The sequence below is a fragment of the Poecilia latipinna genome, unplaced genomic scaffold (genome assembly GCF_001443285.1).
Source record: "Poecilia latipinna isolate Pla-1442-1.1 unplaced genomic scaffold, P_latipinna-1.0 Scaffold37, whole genome shotgun sequence".
NCBI classification, from domain to species: Eukaryota; Metazoa; Chordata; class Actinopteri; order Cyprinodontiformes; family Poeciliidae; genus Poecilia; species Poecilia latipinna.
The window spans coordinates 1,285,910-1,302,152 of record NW_015112653.1 but is presented as its reverse complement, the minus strand read 5'-3'; the positions used below and the strand labels follow the sequence as shown (position 1 = coordinate 1,302,152).

Below are 16,243 nucleotides of genomic sequence, written 5' to 3'. Positions count from 1 at the left end.
CTCTCCTCTCCCACCTCCACAGCCCCCCATCGACGATGATTAATGGCGATGGGCGCAAAGTAAATAGCACAAGTGAAAATAGCATTTTATCGGTGATGGACCTACTTGAGCCCGGCGGCCGTAAATTTGTCGAGTTGGGATCCGCTCCGGCGCCGGAGGAAGAGGAGGAGGAGGAGGGTGCAGACGCCGCCATGTCTCCCAGAGACCCTGAGCCAGAGTCAAGAAAGCCTGGTCACTTTTCTTTCTTTATTTCTTTCGTTTCTTCTCCTCCTCCCTCCCCCTAAAATAAATAAATAAATAAATAAATAAATAAATAAATAAATCACTTGAGGCGATCAGAGAGGAGAAGATGAAGTGTAGGTGAAAATCCCAAAGGAATCTTTAACCCCCCCCTCCCCCCTCCAACAGCAACAATTAAAAAGAGATAATCAATCTGGACAAAGACTCTGTCTGTCTTACAAGTTTAGGTTGAAATCTACAAGATGTAATAGAATATCTGCACATCAGAAGCCTTAATTTTACAATTTAATAATAACTAATTCTAATCATTTTTGGCTCAATGCTCAGTTAGAGATTTACAATTATCATAACCAGCAAATGTTTAATATCCTAAAATAATATAAAGCCAAAAAAAAGGAAAAGAGAATGGAATAAATACATAAATAAAGCTTATAAAAACTTTATTTTGATTTTATTATCTTCATAAATTAATAGTGCGATCAACATCTTCATCAACGATCCGTTTTAGCTCCTGAATGACAAATGTCAGGGTCAAGGTGATTTCAGGTAACAGAAAATAACCCGGAGGGGTTTTCATTCTTTCAGAGAGAAGTAATTTGTTTAGAATAAAAAAAAAAGAGACGTACAAATTTAACCCAAGCTGTCTGAAAAAGAAGCGGTGATCAGTTATAAAAAAAAAAAAACACCTGTTAGAGCAGCTCAGGTATAAATGAGCTTCTTCAGTTTACAATGTCTAGACGGACAAATGCGCACATCAACTTACCGAGCTGAAGAGCGTCCAGGTGAACAGGTTCAGTCCACCTCCACCCCCAAAAAAATATATATTATTTTTTTGGGAAAGTGTGAATTTATTACAAGAATAAATCCTGAATGGGAGCCTGCTGCGCTTCCTCTCCACCGACACGAGGAAGAGGAGAAAACCTGTGCTCCAGTCTTCCCATAGATCCCAGTCAAGGTGACCCCGCTCACCGGTGAAGATGCAGCTTTGATTTGCTCTTATTTTAAAGACGGAAAAAGCATCTGCTTGTGTGTGTGTGAACCTCTGCGCACCGGTGAGTCACAGCGTGGAGCTCCAGCAGCACCTCCAGCTCCCCCGGTGCAGCAGCAGCAGCAGCAGCAGCTGTCTGCGCGTTTGGCTCCAAATGGCGCCGCTTTCGGCCCCCAAAAGTGCGACTTTCCCCCGAAGTAGTTATTGTTTTCTATCCAGGTCTGGTTGTGATCCTGGTCACGGACATGATGCTTGGTGTTATGAACAACACACTACGTGAGGAGGGATCTGGATAGGAGAAAAGAAGGAGGGAGGAGAAAGGAGGAGATTTGGTTTTGTTCTAAAGGGGGAGAGGGCGGGGGGCGACAAGAGAGAAAGCGCCCAAATACGGCTTTAATTAGGGCCATTTAATTTAAAAGAAGCACTCTGATAAGATGAGGGATTTTTTTTAGCGCTGCTAAAATGGTTTAGCAACAATCCTTTTATACACAGTCACACATGTTATTATTTTCCCCCTCGTCACACTTTATTGTCCTTCTTTATGTGCAGACCGGCAGGTGTTGATGTAACCTGCGACACATCCAAAGTGCAGGACACAATCTGTCCACAAGGTGGCAGCGAGAACCCAGAGATGATTCCTACAGGAGCACAAGGGGGCCCCCCCATTAAAAAAAAAAAAAAAAAAAAAACATTTCATGGATCTAATTATACACAGAGGCATTAATCTGGGACGCCGCGCCAGGCATGCGTGACGGCAGAGACACGAGTGGACACACAACCGACCGCACGCAAAGATCACACAGCCGCAGTTTAGCGAAGATTTGTTGCCTCTGTTGGTGATGGATGGAGCGGAAGGCGATTTAAAAAGGTCGATTCACGTGTTGAGCAGCAGGCTGCGGTTAAAAACCGGAGTGGATGGTTTAGGTTTCAGCACTGGACAGCTCCACGAAAACACTGTCTGGTCCTGGAGGTCCGGAGCTCTGGTTCCCTGTCCCTCTGTTGTGTCAGAGCTAATTCAGCTGACAATGAATTAACATTTATTACATAAAATATCAGCATTTTCTTTTCTCTAAAACGACATTTTTCTTTAACTGGAACTGTTACTGAGAACTGCTCATCCTGTCCAGGACTGATTTGGCCTCAAGCTGCCTGTGATGTTACTGCCGAAACTTTTAGTTTTTATGTTCCTTATAAGGAAATACTGTTCTGTTTGAAAAGACGAGGGGGTGTTCAACACATTGTTAAACACTGAATGTGTGAAGGACTGAATGTTTTAACATTTCCTATGCAGCATTATACTGCAGTTGAGATTTTCATCACTATGATTTGGGTTGGACTAGTCTAGCATCTAGTCCAACCCTAAATAAAATCCAGCAGAACCAAAAGACCTTTTAATGAACAAGAGTCCCACTGTGCATTATTTAATCAATGTTAGGTTATGAAACATTATCCCAAGTTTTAAACGTCCCACAGAGAATATGCTTTGTGGGCCGTTTGTTAAATCCATACACTCAAAATGGAAAGAGTTTGGCACAACCTGAAACCTAGAAACGCACGGTCGTCCACTCAACCAACAGACAGTAAAGAGCGCTTCAAGTAGAGAAGCAGCTGGAGGCCGATGTAAACTGCAGACATCTAAAGCTCGGGTGACAGTTTTTCTTTATCAGGGACAGGAAAGCTGGTCAGAGTTGATGGGCTGATGGATGAAGCTAAATAGAGGCCAGTTCTGGAAGAAAACCTGTTCATAGCTTCTAATAAACTTCAGATTGAGGTTTACCTTTCAGCAGAACTATGAGCCTTTGCCAGTCTGTTGTGGCAAGAGCTACCTGATGTGGGTTTAGGTTTTCTGTTCAGATATTTCAGTCTGTAAATATGCAAATATTGTGATTGGAGTGAAATGTGGTTGTAAAAATTATTGACAAACAGCTGCTAAACAGGACATTTAAACCTTTTAAAAAGAAATTTGAAGACTATGGATAATTTTTCTACTAATTTGCAGTTATGTTCTATTTTGTGTTGATTTATGGCACAAAATCCCGATGCAATTTAATTACATTAGTGGTTTTTAAAGTGACAAAAAATCAAGTTAATGTGGTATGAATAGGTCTGCAAGGCATGGTAACTATAAGAGTGAGCGTACTGTGAGAAATCACTCTGTGAAAGGGACAGGAATGAGAACACCTTGTTCAGATGGATTATCCTCTGAAACTGGTTTTGCCTTATATGTTCAGCATTCTTAATGTTTACTTTCTCCACATTTATTGTTGAACTATTCAGCCTACTGTAAAGACTTAGTGTCTACCAATACAGACCAAAGCTATATTAACTCACTCTTTCCTTGACGATTTGTTAAAACATCCACAAGAGGGCGCACTACACAAATGGAGAAGGTGAGAATGAAAGAAGTGCGGGTTGCCAGTCTGCTGTGACAATTCTGCTTATGATGGAAATTACTTTGAGTTCAAATTAAGACCACTAAAAGAGATGTCACTTAAAGTTTAATAAATGAGTAAATCTAACATGCTCCTCTGTGCCTCTGTGATGCAACTGAAAGTTTTAGTGTTATTAGGCCTAACTTTAACACTTCATAAGACAGGGTGGAAATAAATACAAAAATGTAACAATTGCTCCTACGGATGAATGAGATCTTAAGCAGAATTTAGGAGACGCAGATTAAATCCCTGAAAAAAGTAAAAGTTAAACACCTGCTGGGAGAAGCTGCGCTGTGACGCACGTGTGAGAAACCTGCAGCTCAGAGCGGAGGATTTGGGATGAACTGCTGCACCGTGCGAGGAGCCCTGTTTGATCTTACTTAATCAGGTGAAACTATGACAACATCTGCAGCAATCATAGGATGCTGAGGGCCTTAGCCAGAATTTTAAAAGAACTGAAGCTAAAAGTGAAAACACACCTATTAGCTCGACTCTCACAAAACAGAAAGAACGTTTGTGAAATCAGTGTTCTTTGCTTTTGAGAAAAAAATAAATAAATCAGTAGCAAACAGGTTATCAATGCTTGAATGAAAGCTCAAATAAATGTTGAATTATGATAGCTTCTGACAATGCTTCACAACAATATAATATATATACAAGACTGAACAAACACACACACACACACACATACAGCTCTGGAAAAAATCATGAGACCACTCCATTGAAAATGTCACGGTTATTCCATCAAGTGTTGGTTTCTGAACTCTTCCTGAGTTAAAACATTAGTATTGTTGTTTCTGAGTTAAAATTAACTTGTTTTCTTTGCCTTATTTGAGGTCTGAAAGCACTGCATCTTTTTCGTTATTTTGACAATTTCTCATTTTCTGGAAAAAGAAAAATCTCTCTGATACTCAAATTCCTCCAGTCACTTTCATCTTTCAGATTTTGTACTCTTTTTTTTACTCACAACATCTCCTTATGACATGATTAACAGGTATGTCCCAGCTAGAGCATTAATGTTATCTAATAGTAACCCTACAAATGATGCTTAAACTCTAATGTGGTCGTAAGAAGCTGCTTTTAGTTATTATGGCCTCAAACTCTAAAATACTCTCAGAGACTACTGACTATTGATTTTATGACTTTTAAAAAGGGTCTTAAAACTTAGTTTATTAGTGTGGTGTCAAATTGACAGGACTTATTGTAGTCAAGTTTAACACTTTCACTTTCTTCTGTCTTAATTTTCTCCCTTATTATTCAGTTTAAGTCAGGAGTTGGGCTGACAGTGGTAAACCAACAGATTTTCTGAGTTTTTGTTGGCTGAAACAAACATGGCATCTACTTTATTATTTATCAGACGGCCTTATTTAATGGAGTCACCCGGAAACTTTCTGTAAAAATGTTGCAGCATTTCATATTTTGGAATGATGGCGCTACATTCACTTAACAAGAAGCTAAAATCAGTTGATCTGCAAAATAAAGAGCTGCAGTGTTATCCAGCTTTAAATTAATTCCTAGAAAGTGGCCAATTTTAATGAAAACTACAGATACTCGTTCACATGCACAAAGACTAAAAAACATAACCTCTGTCTTTCCGTCAATAAAATTAAGAAAGAATCATCCATACTCGTACTTCTTCAAGAGACTCCAACAATGACTCCTTGGAAGTGGGAGACGTCTTGTTTAAGAAGAAAATAAACCTATTAGTTTTATTTTCATAAAAATGAAAGGCACGTTTGTGCTTCTTAAAGGGAAAGGGAAACAGAAACAATGAAAAAATAGAGTCTCAAGAACTGAACCCTGTGGGACCTCACAGGAGAAGGAATCAGAGGATGACTTAAAATTGCTCAGGCTGACACAGAAGGTCTTTTCTGTCAAGTCAGACCTGGACTAGCCAAGGGAAAGACAATAAAACGCTCTTTAGAAGGCAATGAAACTTTGTGATCTGCAGTATCGATGATGAAATTGTTTCATCCAATAAAATCAGGATCACGCAGTTTATACAGCAGTGAGCAGTGCAGATTCTGTGTTGTGATGTGACTTAAAGCCGGCCAAACGAGCTCCAAAGTGTTATGTGCTAATAAGAAGTCAATCAGCTGCTTGTAGATGGTTTTCTGCAAAATTTTCAAACAAGAGAACAGCTTACGGATTGTACTAAAACTTGCCTGTACATTTGGATTGATGGTGCTGCTCTATTTGCATGTCTTCAGTCATTTGAAACAACATTCAAGTACAGGTTACTGGTAATAACAGCAAGAACAGAAAGGCCTACAATACAATTGATCTCTTTAAATAACTTAGGTGGGAGCTCATATTAGGAGAACCTGAGGCGTTAACAAAGAAGTTCAAGCTAACTTATTACATCTTAATGACATGTGATGATAGTGCTCTTCAATTTGAACCAAATGTTTGAAAGTCAAAACTCTTGTCCAACTTTTTGGAAGACATCTGTGAATATACAGATGAAAAACAAAAAAAAAAAACAACCTAGGGCTGATTATCGTTTTTAGCTTCTAACAGGAGAATGAACATTTCCCATCAGTGTTGATGAAATGATGAAATGACACTGTTCCAGCTGTCATGTAAAACTGATACCAGCTCATAAAGACAAAGATGATCTTTGTTCGATAAAATAAAGACAAAGGACAGAGCATAAAAACCCCCATTTGAACCCTGAATGCTTCTGGAACAACAACATACTCACTGATCCCTATAGTTGCTCTGTTTGCTTGTTGTTGGTACAGCAAGCAGGAATGTAAATGCTTATCTGCATCAAAACATGTTTATATATTCAATGAAGACCGAGAGTGAGAGACAGGGAAGGCTTGGTATAAGGACACTGACATGTTTTAATTACATTTTAATCACTGCACTGATGTATAAAACATGAAGCCCAGCGTGAGACCCGGCTCTCTCTCTCTCTCTGACCCCTTACGCACAAATTTCCTTTCAAGGCTCGCCATTTTAATCAGAAGTGGCATGAAATTTCTTCTTTATCACAACACTTTTATACGTCCAGATGCACGACGTCGAATCAGAATCCAATTTAACCATTTTTCATGCTTTAAACACCCATTACCACTTTTCCTTGAGAGCCAATTAATACGGACAAAAGAGCAATCCTTTAATTTTCCCATAAAAATGTAAATAGATAAAAATGACTGGGAACAATCAGAGGAATTATTTAACACCAGAAAAATAAACCCAGACGTCTCAGAGACGTCAGACAGCAGTGACATTGAGAATTACTCTGCCTTTCTGCCTGCTTCAAGTGAAACTCGTAGTTTCAATAAAATGCCTCAATTTGGACGTGAAATAAAATCTAATTTCAGTTTCTCACCTTTTGAAAATAAAATTGATTTAAGTCATATTTAGGAGATTTTAGTGTCCTTCCTAGAAGTCTGTCCTCTGAAACTCCAAAGAAGCTCGTCTTCCAAGACAATCGGTCACAATTCGTATGGCAGTAGTCAGCTAACCCAACTCTGACGAATCAAACTATCAGGAAATCTGACTTAAATATGAATAATTAGACAAAAATTTGTCCTGATCAGGTTTAGACATAAAAAGGGAAACACTCAACAGAGTACAACAAAATATCTGATCAGAAGGCAATCTGGTTACACTGAATGATCAAATCAGTTCGACCAAAGAGAAAAAGGAGGAAGTGTGAGTAATTCTAATAACTTTTTTTCTCAGTTTATTTAGATTATTTAGAGATTTGTTGTGGTGTCTGATGGAAATACCAATTTAGCAGGAACTTCACACACAATGTTGGGAGCTGTGGACTTTTGAAGATGAGAGAAATAATCCTAATATAAGACTTTTGAAAGTGAATCTAGATTTGCGGTTCCTGTCAAAGCAGCACTGCAGCACAGCTATCTGCTGCAAGAAGTTAGAAAGCATTAAAACTTCTATAAGTTATGTCCTTTTAATACCTCCAGTACGTTTAAGATCAGTTTTTCAGATATTTAGGCAGATAGCTCAGGTAGATGAGCTCTCTGTCTATCATGTCTACATTCTGAACAGAGAAGATGGGTGGTCTGAAGGAGAATTTAGAGTTTAGGGTTAGGTTATTTATGTGAAAGCACTCTTACAAAATATATTGCCTACAGCTTAAATTTTAAATTTATTTTTCATTGTCATTGTAGAAATAAATGACTTCCTAAGAGAGAGGGAAGCAGCACCAACTTAAGCTGCTGGTAACACCATTTATTCTGGATTCAAATACTACAACTCTCTTTTCATGTCCTAAACAATCTGCATAAATCAAAATCAATCAGTCAATCTCTATTACAGAATTGTTATGTTTTGGCTTTTCTTTGTCACACTGAGACGTTTCAAGTAATCAAACAAATTCTGTTTGATTATTTGAAACATCTGAAAAGATCCCAAGAGTCAGCTCATAGCTTCATCTACTACAGCTAGAAAGAAGTGATCGGGCCCAAAATCTAGCTGCAGTGATGGACCTGAACCTTCAGAGACACATAAAGACAATTGCAAAGTCAGCCTTCTATCACCTAAAGAACATTTCTAGCATTAAAGGACTAATCTACCACCAAGAAACTTATCCACGTTTTTATCCTAAGACTCATTGATTACTTCAGCAGTGTCTTCACAGGTCTGTCTACATATATTATTCTTTTGTCACCCGCTCCTCCTAAGAAGGTTCACCAGGTTTCATGTTTTCTCCATTTGTGAACAGTAGCTCTTCCTGTGGTTCAGTGGAGTCCCAAAACCTTAGAAACACCCTTGTAACCCTTTCTAGTGTGTTTGTGCCTTGGCAAATTTTCCATTCTCTGTGCTAACACATAGCATACACCTCAATTCACTTATGAGAAAAGCTTCCATATTAATAAAATAAACAGAGCACTGCGCTTTGATCTTTTATTTTTGTGTGATTAGGATATAATAGTTATTTGACTTGAGATAAGGCACACAAAAGTTATTTTTCCCCCTAAATTTGATGTATAAACTGCCCCGTTTTCAATGCCAATTCACAAGTTTAAAGTGTCAGTAAAATCGAAAAGGCTTTTTAAATTGATCTGGTTCATACAGATAATGTGCTGAATACGAAGATTTGAGCTACATTCAGACAACAGGTCAATGACAAAAAAATGTGAAACGTCTAATTGTTTCATTTAATTCTAAAAAATAATATTAAACCATAACATATTGTGACCACACCGTGAACAGCTAAGAAGTTCGGCCTCCAAAATCTTTATCTTTAACACTGAACTCAAACCAAAACCTTTGTGAGGAAACAATCTAACTGCACTCAACTTCCCCATCCTTTGCATGGCGCAGGCGTCGTTTTATAATAGGATCAGAATCTGGATAAAGACTTCATAGCTCGTACAGAAAAATCTCATCCTGCTGTGTCGTTTTGGTTCCTTTCATTTTTCTCGTACTTCTGTGGAGGAAAAAAAATGCCATTGTTACAGAAATTATTTAAAAAAAAAAAAAAACACGTTTGATATTACTCACAGCTTTTCTGGTATGCGTTTCAGTACATTGCAGGCTACAGTAGAATAATATGTAAAAAGTAAATCAGCAGCAAATTAAACAAACAATGAAACAATTATGAATTAAATTAATTTAAAGAGCTAATTAGTAAGGATTATTTACATAATTAGCATTTTTTAGGCTGTAATTAACAAGCACTACTGATCAAGAAAAGGTCATAACCAGCTCCAGTAATTGTGAAAATAACGTCTAGAAGAGAAATAAATCCAGTATGCATGTATTGTTTTGCATATAAGACCAGTCTTTGCATTTCACTAATTTACTGTTAAAAACTTTTTCACTGATTTTTCTGATCGACAAAGGTGCATTAGCTCTTTCCTTGACTTGCATGAAAACACAGGAGATAGCTATAAAATTTAAAACATAGTTCTCTACAATAATGTGCACTAGAGAAAACTTCTGGGATTTTTTTCAAAACTAATATTTTCTTGCTCCATTGAGGCACTACAACTTACAAAAGGGGGGGCTGTTGGGGCAAAAAAAAAAAAAAAAAAAATCCCTCCCAAAAAACTATCAGCTGAAACTTCCCTGAGTGGCAGCTCTCAGCCTGACAATTTTATTGATCTGAGATGAAGCAGACATGACAGCAGAAGGACTTTACTTACTGAATAGCAGGAGCAGATGGATGAATTGCTGACTGATGCTTTGGATCTGTTAGATATAAAGGAGTTTATCGCTTCTTATTTGTGCTGATCAATATCACGGACTGAAGAACTTTAGCAATAGAAAACTGAGAAAGAGGGTGAAGAAGGTCAAGATGAAACACTTGAATTTCTTTTGAGAAACAGACAGCTGTACGCTTAAAAATTAATAAATAAAAAATACACTAAAAAAGATTGTACCAATTGTATTTTAAGGATCATCTATGTAACTTCTTTGTCCAACTCTTCAAAATCCAGTGATTCTTGGTCTCCACTTAGCAAATAATATCACTTCTAGACTAAACAAATTAATCATTTAATACAACATTAAATGATACAGGAAGAAAAAAAAGTAAAATCTGCAAAAAGGAACATTTATTCTGAGGATCTTGAACTTCAGGAAAAATATATATTAATTAGAAAAAAATAAAGTATACTTCTTGCATATCCGAAACGCTCATGGAGATATGATTAAAACGCTTTTGCTCACATTTTCACCTCTGAAATCTGTACATCGATATAAAAATCTATAGTTTTAATATATATATTTTTTTAATACAGACTTAATCAGCTTGGAATTTGATGCTTTTAAATTTAGAAAAATATTTTACTTATTCTAAATATTTTCTAGGCAAAATATTCTCATTTTTTCTTTAAAAATAACCAAGAATGTCAGCAATTTTTGCTAAAGCAAAACCATTTACAGACTTAAAAAATACTAATCAAAATTGTATTTCCTTCAGTCTCTAAACTCCAAAATCAAGAAGAAAATATTAGGAGTTTATAGTTTAATCCCATACAATTGATTATTGGAAATATATCAAATTAATCTTTTTCTACTGGGACATTTTCAACAATGGCGACAGCTTTTGCAACTCATCTTCTACAGGTAAAATATATTTTTAAAAATGTCTTGTTGCCTCCTCAGTGAGATATCAGAGGCAAACTGAATGAACTCTCCTTAGATGAGGGGGAAATTTTTTATAACTTTTATTCTCACGCAGTACTTTGGGTCATCGCAACAATAGCAGATCTTTTCAAGAGCATGCTTTTTTTTAATAATAATAAAAAAGAAAACACCCCCATATGGAGCAAAAAACAGACACTTTCATTCAACAAAAGCTATTAAATAGAATTTACAGGGGAGTGAAATCTTCCACCGAAGACAATGAATCAAAACACAAGTCATAAAACTTGTCTTTTCTTTGATGTTATATAAACAGTGAATATCCCAAAGTTGATTGAACTTCTCAAATGAACTCATTAAACTTTATACACACAGAGAAAAATGTTTCCCACAGACCAGCAAAGTTTAGAAACTACAGTCAGGATGTTAGAAATCAACCCGAAAAGTCCAAGTATCCTGTAAAAAAAAAAAAAAAAAATGCAGCCTAATTTGTACTTTAACTAATGACTGACTGTATTGCACTATGTTACTGTTTGTCTGCTGCTTGAAATAACTAGCAGGTGTGTTGAGCCTTACAGAGTGCTGGTCAGGTCGATGCCTTGCCATTTCGTACTTTTGGTCGTTTCATCCCTGCAACTGACAGCTGATATTTCAAGTAATTCCCCTTTGTTCGCTCCTGGCCTGGAAGTAAATTTTATTACTCGTATATGTCATCTTTTTAGAAGGAACTGATGTCAGGGGTCCTAAAAGGTTAGTTTTCATAAGAGTTGATTGTTCTGTACAATCAGCACAGCAGTCAACTGAATTGGAGTTTGTTCAGAAAAGGAAATGAGTTTGAATTAAATTATAAGTCTCTTAATTCATTATCGTTGTATTTTCGGGGAGTAACAAAATGTAATGTCGGGGGCGGGGGGGAAGGCGGATAAGCAGCGCTACAGTGTGCAGGTACGAAATGGCAACCCCTGGGTACGAAACGGGGCGAAGTGAACCGTGTTACAACATATTCCTGGTGTCCTCTCTCTTGACGTGATCAAGCGTCTTCTCGTGGCACTTGCTTCTCTTATTCTGGTGCGTTTTCACGTGTTTGGCAAGATGGTCGCTCCTCATGAACCTCTTGCAGCAGTCCGGGCACACAAAGCGCTTCTCCCCTGTGTGAGTCCTCAGGTGTCTCTGCAGCTCATCCGACCTGGTGAAACTCTTGCCGCAGAACAGCCAGTTGCACACGAACGGCCGCTCCCCGGAGTGCCACCTCAGGTGCGCTTTGAGGTGCGACGTCTTCCCGTACACCTTCCCGCAGCCCGGTATGTGGCAGATGTGCTGCTTCTTCTTGCCGGGCTCGTCGCTGGAGGTGGACGACTGGCAGTTGGGGCACCTGCACCGCCTGCACCTCCGCGCGGTCGCGAGGGGCGACTTGGTGTGCAGCAGAGCGGCGATTTGCGTCTGGTATTGCGCAAAGTCCGTGTGCCCCAGCACCAAGCCTCTCTGCAGCTGGAAGCGGTGGGGACCTAGAGAGGAAGAGTGGCCGACGTGGTTTCCCTGCTGCAGGCTCCACCACGGGATGTCCTCCCCCGGGTTCGGGGACAACTGTCTCTGCTGCTGGTGGACCAGGCCGGACGGTCCCGTCACGAAGCTCGGCATCTGGGGCGGGATGGGCGCCGGAGCTGCGTAGCTGACGGCAGGGACGTAGGTGGGAGGACAGGTGGACTGGAGGGACTGCATGGAGCAAGGTAACATCTTAACCGGGGAGAAATCATAGGGGTACGAGGGGTCCGCCGGAGGGGTGAGGGGCAGTTCGTGGTGGGTGCTGAAGGAGCTCTGGATGTGCGCAGACAGCTGAGGCTTGGAGGATAGTCCGAAAGTAGAGTTGCCGGCCAGGCTGCTTTGGGGGCTCCCCTCGTTAGTCCACGGGTGAAATAGTCGCGAGGGGGAGCCCAGAGTGGGATCGTAGGGGACTTGGAGGAAGTCTGGGTGGTTGGATCCGTGGTGGTGTCCGATCCGGTTACAAGTAGCGGCCAGGAGCGCCAGTGGAGAGTGCTTACAGTTCTCTGGAGAGGAGTTTGGAGTGCGATCCTGGAGGAGAAGAAAGACAATCAACTCGTGGATAAAACTGGTCACAATCACAAAAATAAACCGAAGCCTAACTTTTGTCAAATATGTATCTGGGACTAACAGGGGAAAAAATAAATAAATAAATTATTTAGGATAATAAACTTTTTTCTTTTTTTTCTTTTTTTTTGCAAGAGAACACTGGATGAATTAAAACAAGAAATTTCATTCTTTCATACATTTTCAACACATGCAATTAAGCAAAAAAAAAAAAACAACAAAAAAAAAACATCCACAGACAAATGCATCGCTTCCAACTTTAAGAAGTCCGGAACCGTGCTCTTCATTCCGCTTGATATTTAGAAGAAAACTGTGCACATATTTTGATAGAAAAACTGAAATCGACGCTGTGTAAAATGTGTCCGCTTTAAATGTTTCCTAAAAGCTTAAAGTGAAAAAGAAAGTTGCGCACAAACCTGGAGAAAAGCTTGCAGTGTTTCATTCCGCAGAACAGCCACCGCTGCCATGGTGCGCGTCCTCCTCCTCCCGATGCAAACTAATAATAAACAAACGCGCTAATTTTGATGAATATGTGGCATTCAGAGCAAAAGAAGAAAAGGAAGGGGGAAAAAAAACAGATTCTGGTCGGGGCAGGTCTTCACTCTCCAGTGCCTCCTCTCGCCGATATATCCTCGGTCTATCTGAAGAGTGAGGGATCACTTCTTAGAATTTGATAAGGACTTTGGTGGGCCGCCAGCCAGTCAGAAATAAGATTTATTACTTTGAAGTTTGCCGCTGCCCAATCATCAAAGAATGGCGGCTCTTTGAGAGGGGAAAGCAAATCCTTTGAATCCACAAAGCTCCTATGGTGTGTTTGTTGGTCTGGATAAAGGAGCTGATTATTAGGGGGGCTGGGAAGGGAGGAGATAAAGGCGGGACAATTAATGAAGTAATCACTATGTGGGAAATGTATATACACAAATAATTGGATTTTCTTGATCAAAGACCTCCATGCCGCCTGGAGACCCCGGTATTGGATGCTGTAGTCATCTGATCCTCTTTTTGTAATTAAGGATTTGTAGCAGAACCTTATGTGACAATGTGACATTGTTATCTCTGGAGATCTCCAAGAGCGTTTTGGCTGCGTTGTTTGATGGAGGGAAAAAGACCAAAATCAAGTGACTCAACATGAAGTTCTCATCTCTGAAGAATCTGCCTCTCTTTTACATTTTTAATTTGAATCCAGATTTCCTTTTGTTATGCCTTTGAACTGTAGCTTGGCATTAAACACTTAATTATATCCTCTCTGAATTATTATTTTTTTCAGTCATCTATTTTATCACATGCTAATTCTAATTTAGAGGGATTTTTTTCTATCCTAATTAAACAATGAAATTTGCACTAACAATAGGAGCCTACAACATTAATTCAAGTTAACATCCCTACCCAGCCAACACTGATAAATGGGGCCCATAATAGGGGCCTAGATGTAGGCCCCATAAGATTTTTTTACTTAGGCTAGGTAGGTTATAATTTGGCCTTTACGAGAATGATCTGTTTGCAAACTACAACTTATATCAGCAAAACCATTTGGCAATCTTATATCTTAGCTGGTAGGCTAATGAGATCAATGCAACTAAGGTCCATATGAGTCCCACTTTTTATGCAGAACTGTCCTGAATTCAGCCTTTACAGACCCCATACACAATCTAACCTGGGATCTATTCCAGAACAGATTTCCTCCCAGTCAGTATTTCCATATGGCCCATTCAAGAAGCACGTTGTGAGACACTCTTATCCGTCCGGTTTGTGGAGAATTCATGTGGGACCTACAACATGACAGGGAAGAAAGCAAGTTAATGAAAAGTAACTTTCACAGGTTTAACAAAACGGCTTCACTCAGATCTCTTAATTATATTTCTTTGTCACTCTTGAGGATAAGAGCTGAATTTCCTTGAACAAAAAAACGGCATAGTTTGCTATAGAGCAATAGAAACACAAGCTATGGAGCAAATTAAATCCATGATAGAGCAGGATTTTGTAACATCAAGGCTCTGGGGTGTTACATCATTGTGGGATGAGGACTTGTTTTATGTGAACAGAATCATACTCAAAGTTTATTAAGCAATACAATTTACAATACCAATAAAAACCTACACAAAAAAACGAACATCTGGTAATTCAACTTGAAGCTCCGGTCCATAGAAATGAGTTACATGATGGACCTAAGATTTAATCTTCCGAGGGTTACATAATGGTCCGACGTTAACTGCTCGTTAAGGTCTAATGCAGGACATTTGTGGTTTAAACAAAAGGGACCCATTGGTGTTAGATGTTTTCTAAAATCTGAACCCATTTGAGAGCCAGTTAAGGCCCACACAAGGTACTCAATTGGTATTGATGATACTTTGTTTACAGTGTTAAATCAATCTAAATGGGTCCCATACAGGAAGTAGATGTGAGGCCCACTTAGCTTCAACAACCTGAGCAAAATGTATATAGGGCACATATCCAAATATTTACTAGTATACATATGGGATTCATAAGGGTAGGAAATAGATTAAATGATGGATCCAAGTAAATTACTTGTATAGGTTTGGTGCAAGCAATGGTGGTTTTGATATGGAACAGGCAGTTGCCCAGGGCGGCATTTCAAAGGGGAAGCACAACAACCACTAGATAGACGTAAATGTAAATGCACTGCATTTTATCCCTTAAGTTTGTGCATTTTTGTTGCTTATTTTATCATATCTGTTGTTTTGTTTCAAATAATATGACTGTACAACTATGCAGCTTTCATAAGATAACACCCCAAAACTTTTGTGGCAGAAGTGGAGAATTGGAAGTTTGCAGTTAGCTCTCTGATCTTTATCTAGCTTCCCTGCAGAAACAATCACTGTCCTCTCAACTAGTTTGGAGCGGCAGATTTTGAATTAGATCTGTTCCTTTGAAGGGATTAATGTTCCCAGTCCTCTCCCACGGCTTTACACACAGTCATGAGGGAGAAGGGGTGGGAGAGGGGGTCCTGCTGGGCTGCACTGGAGCCTTGTTAAACTACAATGCTAGTTGCAGAAGACGTGAAAAACAAGAAGATCAGCCTTGTTTACATCAAGCTATGGCAGATGCAGTTTCTCGTTTGTGTTGAAAAATAAAAATAAATAAAAATCAGCAAACAAGGAAGTCCTTGTTTTGGCGTCACAGTCAACCATTATTTTTTAAAGTTTATCCAAGTTGGGATGCACAATGCTTTAAGCTTTATCATCAATTTTAAATGTATTTCAAAAATCTAACTAGATAAGAGGGGATTACTGTAGAATAAAAAAGGTGCCCTGTCATTATTTGTTACTAAAATATGCAAGAAAAACAGGTTTCCACAAGTTAAAAGTTTTAAAGATGATCACAGTCATCGTCATTGTTCGCTTGAGGTTGTCCGTGCATCACTGTGTCCGTCTTTGGAGGCAAACTC

The 16,243-nt window shown here is 39.0% G+C and overlaps 2 protein-coding genes across 3 annotated transcripts in view; both read right to left on the bottom strand.

Annotated features, from left to right (window-relative positions):
* LOC106955245 (glutamate decarboxylase 1) overlaps positions 1 to 1,541 on the bottom strand; it is a 23,284-nt gene extending 21,743 nt beyond the window's left edge. The window contains exons 1-2 of one of the 2 annotated variants that reach the window (XM_015045324.1): positions 1,004 to 1,541; positions 106 to 280 (exon numbers count right to left, since the gene is read on the bottom strand). In XM_015045324.1, coding sequence (XP_014900810.1) covers positions 106 to 193 — 88 coding nt within the window. In that variant the 5' untranslated portion in view covers positions 194 to 280; positions 1,004 to 1,541. The remainder of the gene's footprint in view (positions 1 to 105; positions 281 to 1,003) is intronic. The other variant, XM_015045333.1, reaches the window with a different exon arrangement.
* A 9,258-nt stretch (positions 1,542 to 10,799) lies between these two features.
* Positions 10,800 to 14,063, bottom strand: sp5a (Sp5 transcription factor a). The gene is made up of 2 exons (XM_015045312.1): positions 13,254 to 14,063; positions 10,800 to 12,801 (listed from the first exon to the last, which is right to left on the bottom strand). Exons 1-2 carry the CDS (start codon positions 13,302 to 13,304, stop codon positions 11,725 to 11,727), a joined length of 1,128 nt encoding a protein of 375 aa, XP_014900798.1. The 5' UTR covers positions 13,305 to 14,063; the 3' UTR covers positions 10,800 to 11,724.
* Positions 14,064 to 16,243: the final 2,180 nt, after the last annotated feature.